This window comes from Lampetra planeri, chromosome 9, assembly GCF_965212315.1.
Source record: "Lampetra planeri chromosome 9, kcLamPlan1.2.h2, whole genome shotgun sequence".
Lineage (NCBI taxonomy): Eukaryota > Metazoa > Chordata > Hyperoartia > Petromyzontiformes > Petromyzontidae > Lampetra > Lampetra planeri.
The window spans coordinates 6,079,546-6,106,846 of record NC_136115.1 but is presented as its reverse complement, the minus strand read 5'-3'; the positions used below and the strand labels follow the sequence as shown (position 1 = coordinate 6,106,846).

General features: G+C 39.6%; 1 protein-coding gene across 5 annotated transcripts in view; it reads right to left on the bottom strand.

The window, feature by feature from the left end:
* Positions 1-27,301, bottom strand: part of LOC144720623 (phosphoinositide 3-kinase adapter protein 1-like) — a 165,115-nt gene that overhangs the window by 10,991 nt on the left and 126,823 nt on the right. For 2 of the 5 annotated variants that reach the window (XM_078597495.1, XM_078597497.1), the window contains exons 10-14: positions 26,271-26,450; positions 18,831-18,929; positions 12,653-12,840; positions 9,437-9,503; positions 5,944-6,063 (exon numbers count right to left, since the gene is read on the bottom strand). In XM_078597495.1, coding sequence (XP_078453621.1) covers positions 5,944-6,063; positions 9,437-9,503; positions 12,653-12,840; positions 18,831-18,929; positions 26,271-26,450 — 654 coding nt within the window. The remainder of the gene's footprint in view (positions 1-5,943; positions 6,064-9,436; positions 9,504-12,652; positions 12,841-18,830; positions 18,930-26,270; positions 26,451-27,301) is intronic. The other 3 variants (XM_078597496.1, XM_078597499.1, XM_078597498.1) reach the window with 3 other exon arrangements.

Sequence of the window (27,301 nt, the reverse complement as noted above, 5' to 3'; positions counted from 1 at the left end):
GAGGCGGTAAATGCATTCTTGGATGGGCAAACAAGACGAATCAATTTCTTTACCTCGGCTTGTGCTGAGATCCTAATCATATCGTGACTCGATTACTGAAACTCTGTTCTATGGGGTCAACCCCAAATCCATCTTATCCAAATCTCAAATGATTTAAAATTGATGCTGCCAGAATGCTCACCTGCATCCAAAAATGAGACCCACATCACCCTCCCACTGGCTCTCAATCCAGTCCTCAATCAACTTCAACATCATATCCACACCGTATTAAAATATTCTCCATCGACTTGCCCCGGCCTCTCATCTCACTCTACTCCACGCATTCTCAATTACCGCAATTAAGGCTTTCTGTCAAAAGCCCCCGGCCAATCTTAACTTTGAGCAGATGGTGGCTCATTATTCTCTGCTGCCCCATACTCGGAAACCCGCCTTACCCAGTCGTCTGTGCTGTTGACTCCCTGGAGCCTGTTCAAGCCCAATATCTTCTTTCTTATCTACCTATGTCTGACTGCCTGCCTGTAATAAAAAATGAAGTATTCCCATTATATCTGTCTAGAGTCTTGAAATGCATTTGCATTGTATAAATCAACATTATAGTAATTGTACAACAGTGGGTACGTAGCTACTGACATCCTCAGATGCCAGGCCCGCGTGTGTTTTAATATTGCATATACTTTTTTTCAATGACACATCACTTGAAATGTTTTATGTATATTTCATGTCTTATTTTAGAAAACATACGAGATGCAAATACGTGCGTTAAGGTGTGTCTGATTATCAAGCATCCTGATTTTGTAAAATAATGCTGAGTGTTATCGTAGAGGGTGGCTGATTGGCAACAAGTATAGCGTGCTTGCCTCTTAAGTCAAATGCATTTAATTTAAAGCTCTCATTTAATCACCATTGTGTGAGACCATCCTTGGTGAGGATGAGAAAGTACATGCACAAGTATAATCTATTGAATACCCTCATGGCATTGCCACATTTTTATGGAAAATCCACTCGTAATTACTCAATGCCCTCAACAGTTGAAGGGGTACAGGCAGCCTCGTCAAATTCCCCTTCCGCAGCTCAATACGGAGATTATATGGGGAAATGCTGCGGTGACCCCTTGCTGCAACGATGGAATTCAAAGCAGTACTGGATTTCTGTGCCAGAGAATATTAAGCGCCGGGTAAACCCAACCGTGTGCCAAAAATACGAGGCTCTCTCTCTATGGTTACTGGCCACGCCTTTATGCATGTGAAATAAGAGTCCCCTGAGCCAACACAGGTGTTAAGCAATGCACCATGGATAGTTCTATTTTGGTAACGGTTATTTAGTATTGAGCCTGCAGTTGGGCTCAGCAAGTGCCCAGAGTCCCATTAACAGCATGCACTGTAGTCTATGAGACACTCACTAAGCGCAGTGGGGTACTGAACCATTCGGATGCTTTCTGAGCTTGTGATGTTTGGGATTAATTGGATACAAAGTCATTCTGCAGCGAGATAATAGGGAGTTGCAATGCACATTTCACAACCTCACAATATTGGAAAAGTATTTTTTATTTTTGTTATACGTTCGTGTATTTATTAATGCATTTGGGTCTCATGAATTTTCTATTTCACTTTGCAATAATTGACAGGAATAGTCATAAAAAAACTAAATTGAGACAATATTCTGCTTTGTATATAAACCGTATCAATGTAATTTAATTGAAACACGAACAAAAAAGTAACGACACTCATCTTTTTAATAAACATAAATTATAATTTACATATATCGTATACATATATAAACCCATGATTTTATGAACATATTGTGACGTGAAGTTTTATTAATATGTGCCTTTAAAATTCAGTTCCTGGTTCTCAATATATTTTAGTTTTCTAATTATAAAGATACATCGCTGGGAAACTGGATAAATGATGGACACATTGGGTTAATTCAGGACTGAAAACTCTCTGAAGAAACCCTCTGTAAACATGCTCTAGTTTGTTGTAAAGAGCTCCTGGTTTTTCATGTCACATGTTTCAGACGACATTTTGCAATATTTATCTTGCTAATTGCAAATTATCTGTACGTAGGCCAGCTCTAATTGCTGCTTCGTCCACATGTGCGTGTCGATATCAACGCTTCAGAATGTCATTACCTCTCTGGTCACATATATTAGGAGACATGTAACTTGTGCAATATGCTCCGATGAAATAAAAAAAATTGGTTATACTGCATTGGCAGTGGTGTGAAAGCACAAATAACAAACAAAAATCCTCAACACATCCGTCAATAACACTGTGGCCTTAGAAGGACAAATAAAAGCAAGATGACATTTTGTTGAATGGTCCTTCAAAGCGCATAAATACGGAGGACCAGAGAAACAGAGCGGATAAGTTGGAGAATGCATTTTACACCAATGGGAACTGACACTAATTAAATTAATATGCCAATTTACAGTTACCAGGTAACTATTCATGTCAGTTTAAAAACTGTCCATCAGCAAACATAAAAAAATGTGATTCTTATTAGGTCCAATGGTGTAAAGGTGTGGCCTCCAACTCGTATCTCCTCTATCTCTCTGACCTCTGTATTTATGTACTTAAGGGCCATTGTTTGAGACGTTGCCTTTTAATGTTTTCTGATAAGATAGCTTTGTCAAGCTTTTAATAGTAAATTCATTTTTAGTATGTAGTGCTGTATGCCCATTCGGAATGCATTGTTATTATCACTGGAGGTGTATCATTTAAATGTATATATTTTGCTTATTCTGCTATAACGATATTATACAGTGATAGCAAAATCTTAATTGATCTCGAGCTTTTCTGCACTCACGGGGAATGGCTTCCTCCATGCCAAGTAAGTTGTATTGCTTGTTAAAATCAATCTCTTACCAATTCACATGCAGCACAACCACCCCTATCCATATTTTATAACCGCTTTGTCGATACAATGTCAACTTCTTTTGTGATGTCCCACAAATTCAGAACGGAGACGCACAATTTATAATGAGAACACGTGCAGCTATGGGTTAAAACAAATTGTTATCATTAAAATACAGTCGAACACTTTGCTAGAAAATGTGCATGTTGAACACATTCTAAAGACAAGTGGAATGCACAAATGACAAAATAAAACTCACATTCGTCAGTAACCCTGCCATAACGAGGGGGGGAAAGGTGATTGTTTTATTTTGCTCTTTCTCGCAGATGTTCTGACACGTGCTGAGGTTTTTGTTGGGCAACACTGCTAATGCAGTATCGCACGTTTTGTTTAATTGTAAAGCGGAACGAGTATTTTCATTTAAATAGATGAAAATGTATCCAAAACATCACAGAGACATAAGCTTGCTGTAGAACAGGTGGCTCATGTAGCAGCAGCCGCAAACACATGGTGGCGTCAAAGACAAAGATCCCCCGTGTAGCCGATAACAGACTGCAACGTAGGTCAAGTGCTGCATGGCAACGTCGAACAGCAGCAGCAGCGGACTGGTTTCAAAAGCCTTATCTGGAATCATATTCACCTGATCAGCTTCCCGTTCTACATGCAAGTGCTTGGTAGACAGCCACAATCGCTGAGCATTACAGCTCAACTCACCGGTAACAATTACCACCATGCTACATTCCCGCTCCGTCATTTGTTGTTTGCCTTTGTGGTCCACGGTAACTGGCTGGATGCAGGGCGATTTGACAATGAAGACAAATATCCCCCGTATATCCTTAACAAACTGTTGGGGCAAGTGTTGTTAGCGCACGAGGGGGTGGGTGGCCAGCACCACTTCCGACGACCTTTGTCTCCCCAGTGGCGATGTTTACACACTGCATCAGGTACTCATTTGAGGCTGAGTCGACCTAGGGGAGGCCCAAGACCGGTTCAAATAATCGTCACCGGTGTTTGCCATGAGCGGGAATCGAACTCGTTCGCTGGGTTCGTAGCACAGCACGCTAACCGCTACACTATCGCTCCCCACGTGAAGTTCCAACCCATCTGAAGTCACACACACAGTCATTTCTGAATAAAGGTCACAATTTCTTTTTAAAGTTATTACATCCTTCCGGTTGGCAAATTGTATTTTTAATATGTTTTAATAGCTCTTCCTTTAAGATGGTGTTTTAACCTTGGTCCCCCTTTCCGTGGGCAATTTAACATTTCAAATATATCCGGAAATCACTGGAAAAAAAAATTGCATATGATGTTTTAAAGCCAAACATTAAAGCGTTGCCAATGTCAGAATGCTGGCCCTGTATAAAACAATGTGAAAACGCTTGAGTTAAAATTTCTAAAGAAATAGGTGGTAGGTTAGGTATTTGTGAGGTTGATGGTGAATGTATGAATGTTGCTATTTCTTCCACACAAATATCAAAAGCTTAAAGAGGAATTTTTTGTTATCAATGAACACTCAGTTTCTGTCCCCATACATCATTTATACACAGATACACTAAACTAGAGGTCTAAATACATTTTTAAGTTGGGCCAATTAAAATTACATAAATGTGTCATATTGGAGATATGACTATAATTTTATTGCACAAAGGCTAGCTCATAAATGCTATGTACCACAGTGCTTGGTTATTACGTGCAGTGCTGTATATTGTACCACTATTATAAGAACATCGCAGGCTAGTGGCGATGCATCAGTTTTTGTGATTTATACGCGCAATAGAAGCACATTCTGCAATCTGGGGGTGAGCCATTCTGCATGGCCAGGAGTCCAGCAAGATAATGATATCATCGCGTTTACTAGTTTACGAGGATGCCCGTGGCTACTGGAGTACAAATATTAAATGATGACAATGATCAACATTACGTTATTTAAGTTATTATATATCATACTAAAACAAAGCAAACTAGTGCAGCCTGTGTAGTTATATCTTCATTGCTGCCTGATGGGATAGGAACATTTAAAAAAAATTTAGACTTGGTAGTCTAAACAATAATACGGGCACTCATTCAGCTCTCTTTTGAGCTGATGATCTAGACAAGGGTAAGAGCATCGTACATGTCATTTGAGTCACATGGCATGCAAGGCATGATGGGAGTCGTGCCTTCCTGCTGTTTGTGAGCAGCAGCACATCCTTGCGTGCTGATTTCTGCGTCTTTGCAGCCTGAATGAATTTTCCTGTTCCGTTGTTTTTTCTCATAATTTGCAGGTTTTTTATTTTATTTATCGTCTTTTTTAAGACATAACAAGCACGTGCACCTACATACATAAATGCTGTCAATGACTCCTCTTACAGTATCACCATAATCATCATCATCATTAATTGCTGTCTTCTAATTGAAGAATGTGTAATGTATAATTGTCTAATACATAGAAAATTTGGTTTTCGTCACAGCAGACCAAGCACACACATGTGGTTTAAGTTTGTGGTGTGAACCTTTATGTAGTGTTTAAACAGTCCACCCATGTCAAACAATCACCCTCTCTCAATACCTTCTACTCTTCTCCCTAAACCACTTATTCTCTCTTGCCCACACTTCCTTCTCTCCTTGCTGTCCTCTCCACTCATACGAACGCCTTTCCTGTTCCCAACTCCCCATGGTCACTCATCAGCAATCCACTCATCCCATTTCTATCTTCGTTTATTCCACGCATCGTCACCACCACCACCTCATTTTACACATATCCCATCCACTCATCTCCTTTCATCTAGCCAACCATCTTTTACTATTGTTAGTCCACTGTACAGTGCCTTGGTTAAGGCGCTATATAAATGTATGATAACATATGATGAGGCAATATGGGCACTCGGCAATAAGCCAAGTGAGTCACCGCTGTAGGTGGTGCAAAGATGCAAACATTGTCCCGACCCATCTGGTGAGCATGGGAGACCAGGCTGATTCATCCTCAGTGGATCATCCCTTGCATGTGAACGCGTCACAAAACGTACCACCGGAGGTGACGATAATGTTACAGTATTAAACGGCAAATGCATTCCACACGCTGCATCAATTCTAAACGAGTCTCACTTGTCGTGCTGGAGGTAGAGTCACGCATGGGACGGTGACGGAACGCCCCTTGGCTCGGAAAAGGAACCTCTTTTGACGGCAGAGATTCATACAGGCCGACAGGTATATCCTCTTTCAAATCTGTAAAGGACAACAAAAAATGGTGAGAAAATCCATTACAAAAGGATGCAGATGACCAAGTTCCAAAGAATTGCACGTGTGGTCGTTTGATTGTTTTAGACCACCGGCTACAAAAATGTAGAAAATGTGGCCAAGCAATAGGCGTTCAAAAAAGACAAATACAAATGTAGACTGTATTCTTTGGGTCTTTCGGTAAAGTCACGTAGATAGGTTCAAAGAAAATAACAAAAAACTACGACGTTTCGATCGCAACACAAGCGGTCGTCATTAGGAAAAGGGGGTTAGCTTCTGAAGGCAAACTGTTAATAAAGGTTTGAAATGGGCGTAGCCCAAATGTCAGCAGCATGGGCGGGCAGCTAATGTTAATGTAAGTGATGGGCAACGACCTTTAATTGGTGGAAAACCCACCATCGTCGCGGTCGCTGCCCACCACTTATTGTTGCATCTTAATTAATTAAATATATATATAAATACTTAGTAAAACATGACTTTTTATTTTCAAGGCAGTAAAAATTTAAAGTTTTTACATAAATCAACTTGTTTTTGTTTTATTGTCAGAACTTATCTTGAATACCATTTTGACATGTAAATCCACCATTTGTGGATTTACATGTCTGAAAAGTTTTCACGAATTACATATAATCCAGTTATTTTATAACTCCTCACATGGTAGAAACCAAAATATGTTATTTGTGCAGCAAATCCATTTCAGAGGGAATAATAGCCACACTGTGGAAGATACATAATGGCATCTCATTTTTTCAACCAAAGAGGCATTCATTCGAATGAATGAATGAATGACACACATAGACCGGGATTGCTAATGATGTTCGTATTTAAATGGCCAAATAGTCCACACATTGCATCATTATAAAAGTAACAAAGTAAATACATTACTGCACTGACATTTTTTTGTTGAATTGATTTCCAGAATAGCAGTTTAAAATTTTGACTTAAAACTTTCGTGAATGCAGGAATTCATATTCTTGGTTCTTTCGGTAAAATCACATAAATAGAAAACAAAAAAGCAAAAATAAAAGCAAAAAACCCACGACGTTTCGATCGCAACACAATCCGCCTGAGGAAGACCGCTTGTGTTGCGATCGAAACGTCGTGGTTTTTTGCTTTTATTTTTGTTTTTTGTTTTCTATTTACGTGACTTTACTGAAAGAACCAAGAATAAAGCAGTTTAAAATGTTCACAATTTTTTTTTATGTTGGTTACAAAAATAGAAACTATGAGTAAATCACTCTGCAAGCCTCTATTTCATTTTAACACGTAGACTTTCGCGACCAATATAATCCATAAGAGTTTTTTGTGTTATATATAAATATATAAAGGACAACATGATGTCAGCATTGTAACACCGATATCATGACGGGGCACAAATTTGCAAGCTGCACGTGGTAAAAAAAAAACTAATAACATTCCTTATCCTGAGTTTGTTTCCTGGCCATAGCTGACATCAGTGGTGAGTGCTGTCTGATGAATCCTAGGCTCCCCTTTCACCAACCCACACTGGCCAGCGTGGTGAAGTATGATCAAACAACCCCCAATGACCAGCGTGGTGAAGTATGGTCAAACAACCCCCAATAATCAGTGGTCAGTAATCAAAATTACAAGAGGCATTTTTTCTGTCTCAAATTTGGTAAAAGTAAATAAATCAATATTTCAAGAGCCACAATGCAATGTGAATAGCATCACAAAGCAGCCCTCAAAGACCCGTACGCGGTTCCGGAGCCCCAGGTTGCTGACCCCTGCCCGTGACCAACAAAAGTGTGTGAAGGACTTTATCCATAACGTCTCTTTAAAAAAAAAAGAGACATTATGTTCTGAGCAGAGACACCAAGGCAAGGGCTGTTCACACATTTCATTCACCCAACATTCCTGTGTTTGTGCAAATATATATAAAAGCCTATGAGGTGCACTCACCCATTAAAATAAACAGCCTGTATTTAATGTTCAGTTCACATGTGGAGCTAGCATGCCTCTCATCCAGGGTGTTTCCAGAAGGCCGAGTGAGGCATGCCCATAGCGGATAACAGCATTATACATCTCCATAGAATTTGCGTGAACCATGAAATCCCAACATTCATATTGGTGACTTGGAAAAATATGGTATCTTTTCATTCTGTTGTGTTCATTTGAATGACATTGCATACTTTGCACATGCACAAACGCAGTAGCAAACTTGCACTCACTGGGGCAATAAATTACACATGCAAAACGTTTTATAGGTTTAAATTACACAGCTCACCTTTGAGCTCAAGGGTAACTGGATGAATTGTAATTTCAGGATCTGTGCCATGTGCTTACGTCACTGCATGGGGCAGCATGCAGTGAACTGCATGGGACATTCATCTGGCTGCGCATCAAAGCCATATCCATGGCAAGCTGCCGCATGCTAGTAAATGGCCAAAAGACACCGTCTGTAATATCAAAGCTTACTTACACGTACACAAATATTTTTTTCCTTCAGATGTGGAAATAAATGGACTTATTTATTTTTACTCAACACCTCTCTCGAGTGGAATATATCCACGCGAGTTGTTTTTTTTAGCTATCGTGCCATACGGTGAAACTCGTGTTGCTTTTATTGATAACATACATGCTTGGAATTGATGTATGGCAGTTTCCTTCAGTGGAAGCAAGCTGTCACTGAGAACAATCGTACAGATTCAGCACCTGAGTGAGAATGTAAGCGAAAATCTAAGTTATAAAGAAACTGACAGATGTGTTTTCTATCTCAACATCACTTGCTCACAACTTTGCTATGGCATGTGATGGAATTCCAGTTTTTTTTTAAGGAGAGTGATTATACGTGACGTTCCATTTCTCTCTTCACCAACCCACAGTGACCAGCGTGGTTAAGCACGATTAAATAATGCTCATGACCCACATGGTTTGAAGACGTCCTCATCCAGCAGCGGATAGATAAATGAGCTGTATATGTACATTATGTTACAGAAATAAGTGATTAATACATTGAGATTAACTCACAAAAACTCGATTTTTTTCAGCACCATTTACACAAGACCTCCACAGCACTTTACATATAACCCAACCCTTAACAGATTCGATTGAATAAAACTAGAAAGGAGTAAGGCAATACAAAAGGCACGTAACCTACACAGACGTGTATGCAAGTGAAAACAAATGTTTTAAGACGCGACCTAAAAGACTCAACCCACTGACAGTCCCTTAAGTTATGGGGAGGAGCATTCCATGGATAAGGCACCTGGCAGCGACTCCATATACGGTTACATATGAGGAATGTACCACACAGAGTTTTTCGTATTCATCACAGTATATCTTCACGTCTCAAGAGTCTTTTTTTCATGAAAACATCCTGAGCAGTGGACCCACACGTTACCTGGTTGCCTTGGACTGGGTTCTTTTTTTCTCCGGGCGATGCTTTCCCGGATGCTTTTAAGATTTTCCTGGAGATATAAAAAAAAAACACGCCAACATAAACTTAGATCTGTGTCGAATTGTACACAATATTAAACAGCTTTATACAAATTAAGAACATTTAATTTTCTTAGGTTTTTTCGGTAAAGTCACGTAGGTAAAACATTAAAATTAATAAAAGTAAAATAAAATAAAAATCACGACGTTTCGGAGGCAACGCAAGCCTCCGTCTTCAGGTGGAACCGTCACAGCCACGACAGCTGTATCAAGTGATTGTTATTTTATTTTACTTTTATTAATTTTAATGTTTTACTTACGTGACTTCACCGAAAAAACCTAAGAATATGAATCCTTGCAGTCACGAAAGCTTCAAATCTAGAAACATTTTATTTGATGATAATTTACAAATGAGCGACGTTAACTATACTTTCCTGTTCGTCATCATGTTTCAATTCATAACGCAATTAATTCATCTCACTGGTCAGGGAAGAAATAATGAGTGTCTTTCATTACATATTATGTAATATTTATATAATAAATGAGCCAGAAGTATAATGTATTCTCCAATCACCTGTGTAAATGATACACTTGAGATTGAATCCATCAAACATGCTCATTACATGGATATACCACAATTGAACACGTTAGCAAAAGAAACAAAAATGTGATGAAATAGAATAGTCGTGTTTTAAATTTTTATTAGATCCAAACATAACTTCAGGAAATCTTTATTATTTTACTTATTACATTTGGCAAACATTTTTTGCATTCCATTATTTTGTGAATAAGTGAAAGAAAAAAAACCCATTGTGCAATCTAATTAAATCACGACAGAAGTGCGCAGGCCAAAAAGTTATTAAAGCACTTTCTATAAATTACGTGAATGACAGTCATTTAAAAAGAGCACAATTATCCATTATGTTACAAGTGACACAGTCAACCTCATACTCATTTTAAAAAATAACCCTAGACAGCTCCTCCTAAATAAATAATTTCCCGAGGCTTCATGCCACAAAACACGATACAAAACAAAACAGAACGAAATGACAGCTAGTTGATTGAAGTATTTCAAATTATGTAGACAAATGTGAGGTTAACATTTGGTTAAGCAATGCTCTTGAGTGTTACTTACACACACAGGCAAATAGTGAAAAAACATAATTTTAATAGATAAATGTTGGCATCATATAAAATACTTAAACGTGTAATTTTCTAGAAATCCACCATGGCCCAGCCATATGATGTTATAGGTCAAATTTTCATTACTTTAGTACATTTACAAATACGACCTTTCAACTGCTTTCTTGCTCCATTAGGATGAAAATATTCCCGATTTAAAAGGAGTCACCAGTGCTTTTTCAATTCAATTATCCAGAGAATAACAACACAATGACCAACTATTGGAGAGCAAGGTCGTAGGATATTTAAACCCAAAGGTCAACAGCTTGAACATGCCCTTACAAATGACACTTCACTTGTTCGACAGCGATCCTCACAGCATGTCGCTACGTACAGGGGGGGGCGGAGGGGGTGAGACAGACCTTGGAACTTAGGGCCCACAACTCCTAGCCGTGGACACAGAGACCAAGCGTGCGACACCACGAGGGCACCTCCTTCCGCTGAGTTACCACGCCGCGTTGCAACGCCGCTTACACACAAAGTGCTTGGTCACAAATTAACCAGTGTCTCGCCGCAGCAGCGTAACGAGCGTGGGGGCAGGGGGTGCCTCGCTCCCCCCCCCTTGGTGGCCAAAGCTACGAGTTGGGGCCCCCTTGACAACCACTGTGCGATATGTTTTCAACAAGTGTAAAAGAACAAAACGCTTATTTGAAATGCGGCTAAAACATTTCTATGAACATTTTTTCATTAACGTTCCACGTTTTATTTAAATTTAATTGGATCAGTAACGCAATATTGCAGAGAGGTACAGTAAAATAGTAAAATTTATTTTTAGTAAAATAGTTAAATTGCTGTACTTGATACAGTAAATCTAGCTGTGACGGTCCCAACTGATGACGGAAACTTGTGTTGCCTCCGAAACGTCGTGATTTATTATTTTATTTCTATTATTACTTTTACTAATTTTAATTTTATTTTTGACCTACGTGACTTTACCGAAGAAACCTAAGAGTATGAATCCTTGCAGTCACGAAAGCTTCAAATCTAGAATTGAAGAGAGGTACGACGGAGCTGTAGTGGCTGAATTTTGCGAAGATAGAGCGCCCCTACAACGTTAAATGTTCGAGACCGTGAGCGTAACGATGTGATTAGGCGAGGGGAGCCGCGATATACAATAGCCTAGGATGCGACCGTGCCGAGACAAATCAAATAATGGGGCTCCACCTGACCGATTACTACACCCCCTGAGCTGATAATGGAGTCACGTCACTGCCTTTGCTTATCTCATCAAGGAGCATAAACCATCATGCAAACTCCAGTCATTCTCGCAGCAGCAGCTTTTGGCTAGTCATTGAACAACGATGTTCACTGGCATTGTGCGCTTTCAGATGCTCTTCAGCGGTCATCTGGATGGCCCTTCCTTTCAATATTAGGAAGCCACTGGAGCTATGCAATTTTAAATTATCTGGTTTGAACACCCATTTCTTTAGAACTGTTTTTTGTGTTTAGTTTGTTGTTCTTTTCCTGCATGTGCAATTAGCACGGTTGACTATGTATGGTGTGAAAGAAGTTCAACATAGGTGCATGCACTGCATTGACAATGATGCACGTACCCAAGGTTGGATTACATTTGATGGGGGCCTAGGGTTTCGCATGTATTCAATACTTTAAAAACAAAGAACCTGGAGAAAAATCCATGCGACCACAGGAAGAACATGCAAACTCCAAATATACAACAGGTATCAGGGTCGGGATCAAACCCACGACCTCCTGCATACCAGGCAAGGAAGTTAACATCTCGCCACCATGGCACCCCTTATACATACATTGTGTTACATTATTGTATTCTTGGTTCTTTCGGTAAAGTCACGTAAGAACCAAGAATATGAATCCCTGCAGTCATGAAATCTTAAAATCAAAATTCTACATTATTATGTTTCAACCATTATAGTTAAGTGTATATTTTTTTTGTGGTGGATGGGGGGGGGTTGGGCACAAAATGTGAGGCCCCAGGCTGCACCCACTGAAGCCCCCTGTGTGAACGTGGCCATGCTCACACCTCATGGAACTTGAAAGAGGCCATGCGGCGCTTCTCGTCGATCTGATTCGCCTTGAAGCGAATGACCGCATCGTCGATGGAGATCAAGCCAGCCTTCACCTGCTCCTGCAACGTGATGAGCTGCTGCTGCCCGGGTGTCTTCATGCCCGCAAAGTGGTCGTGCGTTGGGTCCTGGTTGGCAGACGCATCTGCAAAACGCCGTGGTAAAAAGCACAAAGCAACACGTTACTAATGTGGAACAGTACAAGACACTTGCTGAAATTGTACACAGTACTATGTTTTACAGTCACCCTTTAGATTATGTTAATATAATTATCTATGGGGTTTTTTTTTTATCAGAGGCCCAAATTCCCAAAATGCCAAGAGACCAGTGACAAAACAAAATTATTGAAGGTAGAATTTAAGCATATGTAATTCCTTTGAACTATATTTAAAATTGGTCTGCAGTTATTGCGTATAATTAACACTATATCTAAAACTTCCTTCTTCAATCAATTAGTGTCATCTAATTTATCTTACTTTCATGCTGACCACTGTACTCCAGGGTTTTGATGGGGTGCTACTCTGTGCTCTATTTAAATAATTGTCACCCTAGTGGAGGGTCATTTAGTCTACTGGCTCATGGGTAGATGTTACAGATCTTGCTGAGTTTAATTGTTAAATGACTGCCTTATGCCCTAGTAAGCTCTAACAGTAAACATATCACATTGTACACTAAACAGTTACTTACAGTGACTTACACGTAACGTGTGGGAAAATTACGAGTGGAATACAATTTCCAAATGTGCAAGGAATCAACCTTCACCTGCCGTGTAATTTGTCAATGCCACGCTACGGAGGCGTACATTAATGGCCAATGAACATTGTACACCCAAGCAGGACTGTGCAAATCTGCACGGCAGCCAACAGGCGGGCAAGCATGGGTGACAGCCGACACTCAGTACGAGTGGGCGCCAACTGCAATGGGAGAGGGAGGTGGGGGGGCAAGCTGAAAACAGTGCTCATGGCTGGCATTCATTATCAGTCGTAATAGCGCTCGCTCAGGAGACCTCTGCACTGAACGTGTCCCCAGGTTGCCGTAGTCAAGGCACGGAATGCAAATGCAAAGTGGAGACCAGTGGGCGAATGGTAGCTTGCAAGCAATTTGTTGTGCCGTTTCCGATGAGTTATTGTTTTCTCTAAGTGTTCCGCAAATTCGTGGTTAGTTTTACGCTTGGAGCGAATAAACAAATGCCATACGTGGACGTAATGACACCTAAACATATGGTCCCGTTGCTGAAAAAAAAATCAATCATGCAGAACACTATCTTAAATATACATGCAATTGCTAAAATATACATCAGCCAAGCTTATAACATCCTGTAGCAGAACACACATGACATGCCGAGCATCCAATAGAATATATTTATATGTTAAAACCTCACAATTATTTCATGCAAATGCACTTCACATGCATTGTATGCCTCCATTCTATCTTGACGCATTTCTGATTTGAAAATAACAACATTTTTGCAGCAGAGAGAGGAATTAAAACAATGGAAGATTATTCACAGTACACAGAAAGGCAATTGTAAAATGACCACGATACAAAAACCATCACTGCTGTTTTACATAAGATCCTAATGTTATATCACACGCTCCCCGTAGTCTTATTCGAAGCCACTTGGTGCTAAACATGCCACTGCAGTGTTTATAATAAAGTTGTCCTTTCGGGGCATGCTCCGGGTTGCCGAGAGCCCCGTTTCCATGGTCTCCGACGGCACACGAGGGACCGATGACTCACGGTTTCGCTCAGCAAGCCGCACTCCCCCCCCCAGGCTGAGCACAGCGTTGGGTCCAACATTTCAGGCTGACTCAGGCAATGGAGAGCACCACCCTGCGTATATGAACCAATTTCAGGACTCGTTTCTGATTGTGGTTGTGAGCTGATGCTTTTGAGCGTGGGCTCGCCGAGTTCGCCGACAGCTCGCCCCCCCCTTGTGTCCCCGGGGGGTTTCATAACCCATTGCACCCGTTACCATTTTTAGCATTCAATTTGCCCTTTTTTCTGTAATTTCGTAACCGAAGATATAAAGAATAAAAAAAAACACGGCACAAAACCCTCGAAGCTGGACGCTTGAGGCGGGGGACTTGAGGTGGGTGAGGAGGGAGCCGTTGGTGAGAAAGCCACGAATGGATATTTATTTTGTCAACAACAAACTAGCTTTGGGTTGTTGTTGTTGTAGTGAGTTGTATTTTTTATGAGTATCGTTTGGCCTGCTAAGTGATATTTCATGAGTGTGGGATTATCGCAAGGATGTTTGAGGCCCTTTTTTTCGCCGGATTGAAATACCAGCGTCATTGTAACCTTACAACCCAGCTTGGCATGCACCTCTTGATGGCTTTGCTGCGAAAGATACGCGACAAGGTGATCTTTTCTCATCTAAAAAGTATCCTCCCGGACAAACTCTTCAATTACTTTTAAAGAAAACAATTGTGGGTTGATTACAGTGTGGATGAGAAATCAACATCGGTCATGGTGCCAACACGTCTATAATGTATGCGTTTGAAAATGGCAAACGCACTCATATACAAAGTTACAATATTTCAAACGTGTAGAGGTCATATAGGCTATCACCATGTTAAACTCAATATAATTTTAATAACTGAATGCATTTATAAAATTCTTATAGCGAATTAAAGAGATTTTAAACAAATATAAAAAAAAATCTACAATTTACTTACTCTTTGGTTCTTTCGGTAAAGTCACGTAGGTAACAAACACATCCTGTGTACGACTGATAATATGATTCATCTTCACGCTGCATATTTAAGCATCCTCAAAATATTACCAACAACTCTAGCATGCTTAAACATATGCCGGTGTATAATTAAATAAGAGAGAAATGATGCATGTCATGGTTAAGACATGATGTTAACTGTAGATGAGGGTTTTGCTATCAAGTCGGCAACCTCGGGAAATTCAACACTGTCAATGTTGTTGTACATGCCACCAACGAAGAATGCACACATTATGCTGTGTGCATGTGTGTGAATATATATATCTCTGTCTTTCATCCAAAAGATTAAAAAAATGGGAACATTCTCGCATACAATTTTTCAACAAAAGGTAAAATGAACTGAGTGATTCTCCTGTAATACCAGTGCACAGAGAATGGCATCGTCATCAGCCATTCCGTATTGACTGCTGGATGAAAACTTGCTCATGCCATCGCCATCACACATGGTCCTGTAATGCTGCAATCGATTCACTCCTGCAAATGAACTGATCTCATCGCTCCATGCTAGCCATCCTCGCAAACGTATATTCTGCTTAAGTTGCCATTCCATCTCCAGTCTCATCCATTGGGCATCATTCCTTTTGAACAATGTATCCTGCCAAAGCCCACTTAATTTCGGTGGTGAGACGTTATCTCTTTCCCCTGATATGCAGGTCATGGGTTCGATCCAGACTTTGACGAGACCTGTATATTTGGAGTCTGCGTGTTCTCTCTCCCTGTGGTCACGTGGGTTTTTCCCAGGATCCTCTAATTTTGCCCTCTACGTTTAGAAAACAAGCACTTATATTATTTGGCTGCTGCTATAAATTGCCACGCGTGATATAAGCCACTTCGATGAGCTATCATGTGTGGACAGGTCACATCTGTAAAAGGGCTAATAGCTCAGTCGGCTTTACATGGTAAAATAAAATGGATTTAGTTTAGCACTGAATATGATATCACTGTTTTTGTCAGTATCATTCAAATTTTACTTCGGGCATACAACTCTCCATCCCTTCTTTGTACGTTTCTTTTCAATTTTATTTGTTTGTGCCCGTGTTTCTCATTCGTGTCATATCTGTGATTATACAATTATTGAAAAGTTTCGTCTTCGTGCACAGTACTGGTATGGTAATTTTTATGATCAAAACATTTTCCTCCAAAAGTGATCAATCCTGCTCTTATATTCACCTCGATTTCATACTTTTCATCCCAATACACTTTAACAACTGCCCCAGCTGTAAATACTCTATTATTTTCTACTTGTGTCCCTGCAACGATTACTTTTATTTCTTTAGCAAACATCTTTTTGTTTTTGCTCATATTTGTCGAGTCCAAACTTGCAGCATTATTTGTTATGCCCTTCAATTATCTCTTTTGTTATGATTGATTTACATCAGCAAATCTGACGTGGCTAACAGTCTCTCCATTCGTGTGTCTGCCTTTAATTCTTCAAACCAGTTCTTATAAAATATCATATGTCTCTGAATATCCTTATTTCAATTATACAGCTCTCTTTATGCAATCTCATTGCAGTGCTTCCTTGTTTTTTTAAATTATTTGTAGAGTTCCTAAAAATATATTTTATTTGTAAGACCTTGGCTTGGATGACTCCTGCCGTATCCATTGCATCAAATGCTGATTCATATTTGGTAATAGCCAGGAATAAAGGTATGCAGTACTTATTTGTAGTTTCCAGAATCTGGTTAATAGTGTAGAGTAAATGGAAGACCATATACTAAAGCGAATGTACATGATATACTTCACTCACGAGCCTGCTATGTGAATTACAGGTCCCAATATTGCTCAGTTTATGATTTTGATCGTAGAATAAGTCAGTGTTTTACGTGATCTACACATAATTAAAACTGAAATTAAATGGTAATTACTAATATTAAAATATTTCCATTTTTGTATCTCATGCTAATGAAATGACCACGCCTATATATTGTTTATTTGTACATAGTACCTAAGCAAAACATCTGCATCTATTATGTTTACCAGTGACATGCCAGCAGTTTATTTCAAGTTAATGTACCATTGCATCCAACCAATTTCATAATTGTTTGTAGGACAATTATGGTACATTCTAATTGCTATGGATTGCTTGGTGTCAAGTAAAATTAGTTGAAGATGGGAGAGGTGGGGAATTATAATCAGGCGATCACAATGGGATGGTACACTGACACAATAATACAGCCAACACTGCTCAGCATCAGAGCATGCCATGCTACCACGTGCTATCCGTCTGCCTACAGCTAGACCAACAACCGCCAGGAAATAAATAGAATGTTAAAGCAGGAATTATTTTCTCCTTGGTACACATATATATTATTCAATGGGGCGGAGTAGTGGCACAGTGGTTGGCTCACTGCGCTATAAAGCAAGTGACCCGAGTTGGATTCTCAGCTGAGGTCAACGTCAGTGCTAAGTGATATCTGAACGGGGTCTGGGCACCATCCGAACTTCACAAACACGCACTAATCGGCATGGTGAAGGACGATCAAATCCCTCCCGTGGTCGACACGCCATGGCGAGGCCTTCGCTGAGCAGTGTATTGACAAGTTGACCGTAATTATTATATTATTTGCCAAGAAACTTGCATGCATGAGAATATGCTGTGCAAACTGTACATGATACGTAATATAGCGGTGGTTATTGCTTTAGGTTATTATGGATGCCGGTTTGGATTTTTGTTTCTGAACCATCCACGGATTATGTAAATTACCTCATCTTGTCCAATATATGAATTAAAAAATCTAGAAAGTGTGAAGCGAACTCGATGATGACAACAACGTAGGTTCTCACAAACTCTGGATTCCGAGTACCTAAATATGCGCGACTTCAATGAAATGATATTGCACCCATGAACATTTTATTGCTGCCTCTGCAATATTATTACAAATATTGTCATGTACATATCAAATTCATTCTAGACAAAGCATACATTTTGTGTATTAATTGCGTGTTGCAATACGTTAGACTTTAGGAAGTAATGCATACCTTGTGGTACAAATTAAATTAAGAGTGCATCCTTTCCTGTATTGTTTGTTATGCAGTCGAATTTCCACTCATTCACAAGACCCATGCAAAATATACGGCGTGATCCATGTATAGATACCCTACTAAAATAACAGGGAAAAGTTACAGCACAGAGAAAACTGCATTTTATGTCTACGCCTCTACATGCCAACAACCAATCTCAATGCATTCATTAAATCTTGTAACATTCTCCCTGGTAAGATACGGAGCCATCAATTTCACAATTCCTTTGTTGCCTCTTGAGAAGAAAGCAAAGAAGGTCATTATAAACCAATGGGTATCTACAAATGAATCGCCAGTATTATTTGTAACTAAAGAGCATCACAGCAACAAAATGCATTTACAGTAATGAAGCTGTACAAGGAATAGACATTCACCTTCAAAACCTTTCTCCGGCTGGTGCTGGGCAACAGCTGGTGGTGACCTTGCAGGCTTCAGAGAGGCTCTTTTCGGCAAATTTTGCTGCGACCTTTCTTCTGGAAGAAGAAGCGAGAGCACAGTCAATGCGGCAACCATCAGAGTTTTTTTTCCAACGTAACAAATGCCAAATACAATTGTGTTCCTTGCACACTTTGATTCAGTATGTGCTCTATTTTCTTTTTAAATAACAGTATTAATGAAGTACTACATGTACAATGGTATAAAGTACGAGCAAATCTGATTGTTTTATTTAAGTAGAGTGTTTAAAACTTGCGATAGGCTCGTATGTATTTATAAACAAGCACAAATGTGCTTTAACTATGTTAACGTGTTAATGCTTTTGCCTTTTCGCCTCTGGCGTGCTAATTTAAGGGTCGCATATATATTTAAAATGTTGTAAATGGGCCTTTAACAGACTTTTACATTTCAAACTGAGGTCAATGGGTTTCACGTCTTGACTCTGTGCTGTCCTTGAATGGTTTAAACCTGGCTTTGAGCAGATTAGCAAGAAACAATTTATAGTCAGCGGTTGTGCCGGCAGCCCGCCTGACACGACGTGGAGATCAATGCTCTGAAGGGGAGCAAACAGGTGAGTGCTTCTTCTTCTTGGTTCTTTCGGTAAAGTCACGTAGAAGGGAAATAATAAAATAATAAAAATAAAACATAATAAAATAATTCTCACGACGTTTCGGCCACAATGCAAGCAACCGTCCTCAGGTGAAGAACAGGTCTGTCGGGAAGGTGAAGAACAGGTCTGTCTTCCCTGAGAATTATTTTATTATGTTTAATTTTTATTATTTTATTATTTCCCTTCTACGTGACTTCACCAAAAGAACCAAGAAGATGAATCCCTGCAGTCACGAAAGCTTTAAATCGAAATTTAGGTGAGTGCTTCTTGACTCTGAAAGTGTTCATGGGAAAAAAACCCTATCCAGCGAGTGTAAGGATGTGCTTACTCAAGGATAGCTTAACATTAATGGGGAAATGTCATTTCCAGCTCCAAAAGATAATGATCCGCGCCACAAAATTTATAATTTCTTAATGTTCAACAAGGTAGTGATGAGCAACTTTCACCGTGTGAAAAACTGGTGGGAGACGCAACTTGAGCTTCAGTGTTCTGCATGTCACAAACAATTTACCTATTTCAACAGTGAGCACAGAATCACTTCAGGCTACATTGAATTAAATGGATTTGGCACAACACATGGATAAGCTGAGTTTCAATATACGTTAAACATTGTAAATGCTACCTATTCACACATTCAACATCTGGGAAGCTGATTACAGTCATCTTTGCGTGACATTAATGGCTGTTTATATGCCCGTACTGTTACAGTTATTAATATTCATTACTAACGTATTACACTTAAAAGAGGTCAATGAACAGTGGGGGAAAACATAGGATTCGTGCATTTGAGTTGTGCAATTTTTGGGAAATACAATACATTCCAAAACATATGAAATAAACGGAGCAATTATAGAGTGCACGCACGTATATTGTAAGGAACCCTAGGATGCTCTGCATGAGGAGCACAATATAAAAAAATTTTTATTGTATATGATGTAACTTTTTTTAAAGTCTGACGAATCATAACCGTGCAATTAACCTTGCAGAGAAACCCTCTTCTCTTGTGAGGTTGACGGTGCTCGTGGATATGCATCTCCAAAGGGCCAAATCGTGCCGCTCGCTCAATATCTTCACCCCGTTGTGATTGACAGCCAGTGCTGACAACCATCTCTACTTTCCGGTTACCTCCAACGCCTCATTTGACTTATGTGACTATCGCAAGAGAAAGTGTGCCATGCTGTCTGGCTGTCTATTGTTGCTTTATTCCCTGTTGAGTTAGTGGTTCTCAAACCCCTTTCCCTATCTGTGATTCATCATCACGCAACTTTAAGTTTCCCAGACCAAGTGTATAAAAAAGCAACCAAAGTCACCATGCACGTTCAATACACACAAATTGGTCTACATTGAAATGTAAAGATTTACACAATTTACAGGTAAACTGCTTTCGGTGAGAAAATTGCAACAACAAAAAAAGAAAATGGAACATGTTTACGGTAAAATGTTTCGCGTAAGATTGATCTTCCGAACATCATGATTTAATAAAATGTATATATATACAGTATTTAACAAAAAATCGTGTTTGTACTGGATTAGAGCCAATTCAACTCTGTGAGCTCATGGTCGGTGAGCAGAGCAGTGTGGAAATTGCTTGCTGGTCAAAAGCTGGGGCTACACTCTGGGGGAATGGTAAATGAAGAACATTAATCAGACAGTGGGAAAAACTCCTACAGCATCTCGATCCGGAGCCACTTGCAGCTTCGAGATGTTCTTGGTGCTATAACTGGGGGTCACCAATAAATCAAACCGGTTTGCCTCTGAACGTGGGTCTTTTCACACACGCCAAGTGTAATAATCAAATGAAAATCAAATGAGCATCACTGCAGCTATCTAGCCTACCTAGAAAAAGCAATATAAATGTATACATATTAGCCCTGGTATTCATATATATGTGTGTGTGTATATTATATATATCAGCACCTGCTCTGCTAATGTAGGGAACATGACTTAATGTAAATACTCTTCAGCAACATATTCCTTTTAGGAATGCACTTGTAATGCCATCTGGACTGCCTGGATGTCCTAGTGATTAAAATTATATTTTCTGAGCAGCAGATTGCAAGCGTCTGGCAGTTCAAATCTTCATTCTTGGAATGCTCGAGGACATTATCAAAGGACTCCAAGTGGTCTAAGGTGAACATGAAATACTGTGTGACATGATTTAGAAAATCAGCAGGTCAATGAGCCTATGTATCGACTTTTTTTATAAGTACAGTGAAACTTTCAGAAAACATTCTTGATGGGACAGAAAAACTTAACGTCACAGAGTACTTTCCTGCCATTAAAAAAAGAAACGGTTCTCATGCGTCTGTTTTTTCTAGACTCTGCCTTTTGTGCGCTCTCAATCGCATTGCCTCTTTGATTCTGCATATATTTTCTCTTCAAAGCTTATCTCAATCCATACCTCTCTCATGCTCTATCCACTGCTATTTCGAATACACATTTGCACTGGGTTTGACACCTTTTCCATAATCTAAGAGAGCAGTAAAACATATATGGGGACATATATGGTGGGGAAATAATTATATAATCGCATAACAATACTCTTTGGATCTTTCGGTAAAGTCACATAGATAGAAGATTAATAGATCACGACGTTTCGATCGCAACACAAGCAACCGTCATCAGGTGAGACAAACACAGCAGGAGAAAGAGCTGCTGCAACACGAGGTTATATAGGCTTGAGGTGGGCTCAACCCAAGGGTGAGTGGGCGGAGCTAGAGATCGAATTTGCATGTAAATGTAAGAGATTAGCATGTCAATGTGAGACGGCTCCAGCAACCAGGGGCTGTGCCAATGAGAAGATTAGCATCTTCTTGGTTCTTTCGGTAAAGTCACTTAGAAGGGAGATAATAAAATAATAAAAATAAAACAATAAAATAATACAATTCTCACGACGTTTCGGCCACAACGCAAGCAGCCGTCCTCAGGTGAAGAACAGGTCTGTTGGAAAGACAGCGTCTGAATGAGATTAGCATGTCGATGTCAGAGAACTGGGCAACAACAAAAAACCCGCAAGAGCAACTACGAGGAGAGACCAGCATGTCAACAAGAGCGACACATATGGAGAGAGACGCACACAGAGAGAGAGACACACAAAGAGACACACAGAGAGAGAGACACACACAGGAAGACAACCCCCACACAGAGAGAGACACACACATATAGAGAGACAGAGAGAGAGAGACACACACAGAGAGACACAAAGAGAGAGAGGCACACACATAGAGACACATACAGAGAGACAAACAAATAGAGAGAGACACACAGAGAGAGACACATACACAGAAACATCACAGCCAGTTATAGTCTGTTAGAAAAAAAAGAGCTCCCGCCACATCGAGGAAAAGGGACAACGGTAGCTGTGTTAGTGAGACACTTAGCCCGTTAATGTAAACAATAAAAGTGGGAAAAATATGCTTAAGGGAAACACATGGAGCAGGGAATTGTAAGATTGTGTAACTGTGATTTTTTTCTGATATAAATAACAACAATAATAGAGGATTATGCAGGGCTATATAAGGTACCGGAATGAAAATGCCGTTTCGTTGTATCTCTTCGAAGGGGTTGAACGACCCCTGTAAATGAGATGTTCAAATCTCTTGAGCAGATCTTTCCAACGGTGATAACGTTCAAAAGCGAGAAAGAAGATGCCCCGGAGCTGTTATATTAACACTATGATTGAATTGAAAGTAGCCTTAAACATCAAACAATAAATGAGATACCTGCTTTCAGGTCCTTGTTAGATCAACAACGTACTACGGTTTCCACGTGAAGGAATATTGCTTTTAGTGACCTTAACTAGGGTCGCAATAACATTGAGTGGTGGTCCACGGATACGTTACAATTTCTTTGCATCAATAAAAAATAAACCGAGCTTCTTCATTTCTATTGCAAAAAAAAGAGTGGTGCCATGTATTATGTACAAATTTTGTTCTCTGTTAAATGCATCATTGCCCTTTAAAATCAGTACACACCACACTGCTGCATGAATAAATAATCATTGTTTTAAATATTAAAATGCCCCAAAGGCATCCACTTGCAAAATGCAACGTAATGTCCCAGTGGCCGCAATAAGGTTTTCAAACCCATCAAGTCACAACAACAGGAACTTTGGCTTTAACATTTTGTGGGATTTTCTTTATGTAATTATTCGGACGGTGGCGTTCCAGCTTCCTAAACACAATTGGCTCTGGCTTTCTCATCTGAATATCACTCAAGGTTCAGATTCATATTCATATGTGATTGGACGACGACTTTTTCAATCTGTTGTTCTAAATAGCTAGTGTCAACAAAGGGTGATTCGCTCATTTCTTTAAGACCATACATTTGATTCACGGAGAATCGAATTTGTTTCAAGATGCCCTGGTTGCCTTTCTTATGTTGATGTATGAATGTCATGCTTTCTTGTGCACCAATTAGGCTATAATTTCACCTTGGTTTTGGCGAGGTCTGTGTAGTTTTCTTTTATAATTAAAGTGAATTTATGGATATAAAAGCTTTGTATTGAATAGCAGAGGCTTGAATTATCATTTTGTAATACTGTACACAGGCCAACTGTATCCTGTGATATGCAAAAAAGTAATTTGCCACTTGTAGCAACGTTATCATCATAACATTACTCACCTCAGTTGTCTGAATGGTTTGATGATATTTTAAATGGTGATATGTAAACAAATCTTTTTGAAAATAAAATGCTACTGACATAATAAAAAATAATAAAAATGTATTACTATTATTTTTGCGAATGCAGTGAGATTAAAATTTAAAATTAGTAAAGTTAGTTACATTACCAAATTTCTTCTTAAACTAACACCAAAATATCAATGGCAAAAACTTTCACACATTTTATGAAAATTTGAGTGGAAGAAGGTAAAGTGCCTACACTAAATGGGATATCAATATCAGCTCGGCGCAGGAAAACAAGAAACATGAGTGGAGCATCAATACGTTTATACATATTTGTCTGAAACAAATAGAGTTATAACCCAACTCTCTAGGGAAACCATACTCTAGGGAAATTCAAGACTTTTGTTATTAAAGTTTTTTTCCTTATTCAAAACTTACTTTGTTACGAAATATGTGAGGTAAAAAGAAACTAACTTAATTAAAAAAATACATAGCACTAAACAAATAGTTAACTTTGTGTTTTGTTTAGAGGAAGAAAACAATGTAATTGTGTTAATTATGTGGCTCTGCTTATAGGAAGTTCTTCACACGTTGCATGCATTCCAAAAGTGCAGAGAGACATAAGTGGTAAAATTGCAAACAGATAATTATTATTTTTACATGCTCTGTCTCAATATGTATGTCGAACTTCTTTTGCACTGTACCTAGCCTACCGTGATAATTGGAGGTGCGGGGGAAAGACGAAAGACAATAAACAGAAAAAGCAGTCCTCAAGAAATGAGTTTTCAATCGAGATGATTTAAAAGTGCATAGCTCCAATGGTTCCCTAATATCGGAAGGAAGAGCATTCCAGACGGCTGCACATGGCTCTCGTTCTGCTGGCAGTGTTCTTAGTTACAGCATTATCACCCATACATTTTAAAAACGGTTAAAATAAATTGTAATGACATATTTACGGAATAACAAACAAATGGCCAAAACATTTTGGAAAAAATAAATTCTATTCTTGATTTTCTGGGAAAGGAAACAGATATTTGGTGTGGGATGCACTGAGGTGTATTGTTAGAACAAAACATTTGTTTTCAACATATTTCACGTGAAGGAATCGTAGTGTGTCAGCATAAATATGAGAGTTCAGATTTAAGAACACATTAGAGATGTACATTGCAAGTACAAAAGCGCTCAGCCTTATGCTGATCACCAGCTCAAAATAACTGCATGTGTGGCCATGCTGTGGCCAACAATGCCAAGATGTGCATTGTACATTGAATCCGCATCTTTCTACGTTGAAGGGGCTTCTCATCATTCACATATTTGAACTGCGGAAAGTCTGGTAACAAAAGGAAAGTTTCATAAAATTAAGAACAGAAACGTAATGAATTTTAGTATTTGAACCTTATGGCGGGACCCCGGGGTCCAGAATAAACGGTAGTCCAAATCGTAATTAATTTATCCATTTTTGGCGACTCCGTCCCAACGCGCACACATAAACGCCGCGACCCACCGGAAATCAATCCTCTCGTTCTTCGTTGCCAAAATTTCCGTAGTCATAAACAAAACTTTGAAACTTTGATTAGCACATCGTGTAGAGCTCGTCGAGAGGAATAGATTGCTGTATCGTTCGCCTTCAACAGACATGACGTCGCAATGCAGTTTATGCGAGAGCCAGGAGTGTGTTTTGAGCAGCTAAGGAGTATGTTTTGTCCCATACACACATAGTCTTATTAACATAGCTACACTAACCAAATCTACCCTGAGACACAGACGAGGGTTGTGTGTTACATAAATAATGCTGTGTTTTTCATATTCAGTACCATTTCTTATCTGAATATAAGCTCATTTACGTAACAAGACACGTTGGCTAAACAAAACAGTTGTTTTGGACGGTGTGCTAATGGTGCGACACACAAAATTGCAGTAGGACAAAATCAGTTCATTGACAAATGTTCCAAGCCATGAATAAAGAAAAACACAATGAGCACATTCACTTTTGCCTTTACCAAACACTATGGTGCAGCCTCCCAGATGGCTTAACATTGCGTCCCAAACTCCCTTAGCTTGGCTATGCTTGTCCAAGGTATTTAGAGTGCCAGTTGAAAGAGCGTGTGCACGTGTGTGTGTGCTAAAATCTCAAGCTTCTGACCTGTATTTGCAGGCCGTGCCTTGGGCGGGCCCGACTGCATTTCTTCAGTCGTGCCCTCAAGGAGGTTACGAAGCGACGCGTCCGAGTGCGTGAGCCCGAACAAACCAAACGGGTCGGAAGGCAGAGGTACGCCACAACATGCTCTCTCTCTGCCAAGAGCACGGAGGCTTTGCTGCTTCGCTGCACCAACAAAACACACGTCCAACCGCATCCCCGGAAATATTTAAATTGGGTGGCACTATCTCAGCACCAGCAACTACTGATGCCACACCAGTGTATGTACAGACGAGCACAATGTGACTGCCATATATATGTCTGGTGAAATTACGGGACTAGATTTTGATTTTAAATGCATTTAACTTATCCATATGTAACAAGATAGGAGAGTGCATGCATACCTTGGCAGTAGATTTTATACAGTTCTGTATATACTACATTGCTGAATTTTTACTTTTAAAATTAACATCATATGATGTACACAAATCCTGGCCTAAGACTGCAATTAAATTTCCGGAATCACATAATTCCCGATGGGATTATGTGACATGCAGAATCGTGGAATCATGATGAAACCAGGCTGTGTGGAACCTCATGTAGCATGCGGGCAATAAGGCAGGGGCCAAGGAAATGGCCGACCTGGTAAGAATCACCATCAAACCTTTTTTACATAGGGAGTAGCCATAACAATGGAATCAACCCCGATTCCAGTTTTCCGTTACCCAGAATTACCATTCAAGTGTATTGCAAATATCTTGTGTGCAGACTTGGCCTAATTCCGGCCTGATTCCACCCTGATTCCAGCGTGGCATTCAGATAACATGCGAGGGTCTGTGGGACCTGGCCAGGCCTAGTGAAAAGTACCACTAAAACATACGCCTGATGCCTCTGCATTATATTTCAATGGTGATTCTGGTTGATACCCGTTGGCTGTCATCAGCATTGACCATTAGTTCCAGCATTGACATGGGCAAGGCTGTGTACTTAGAATGGCCCTCAAATGACCATTCAGTCCCTATGTTCCCTCCTTTCTA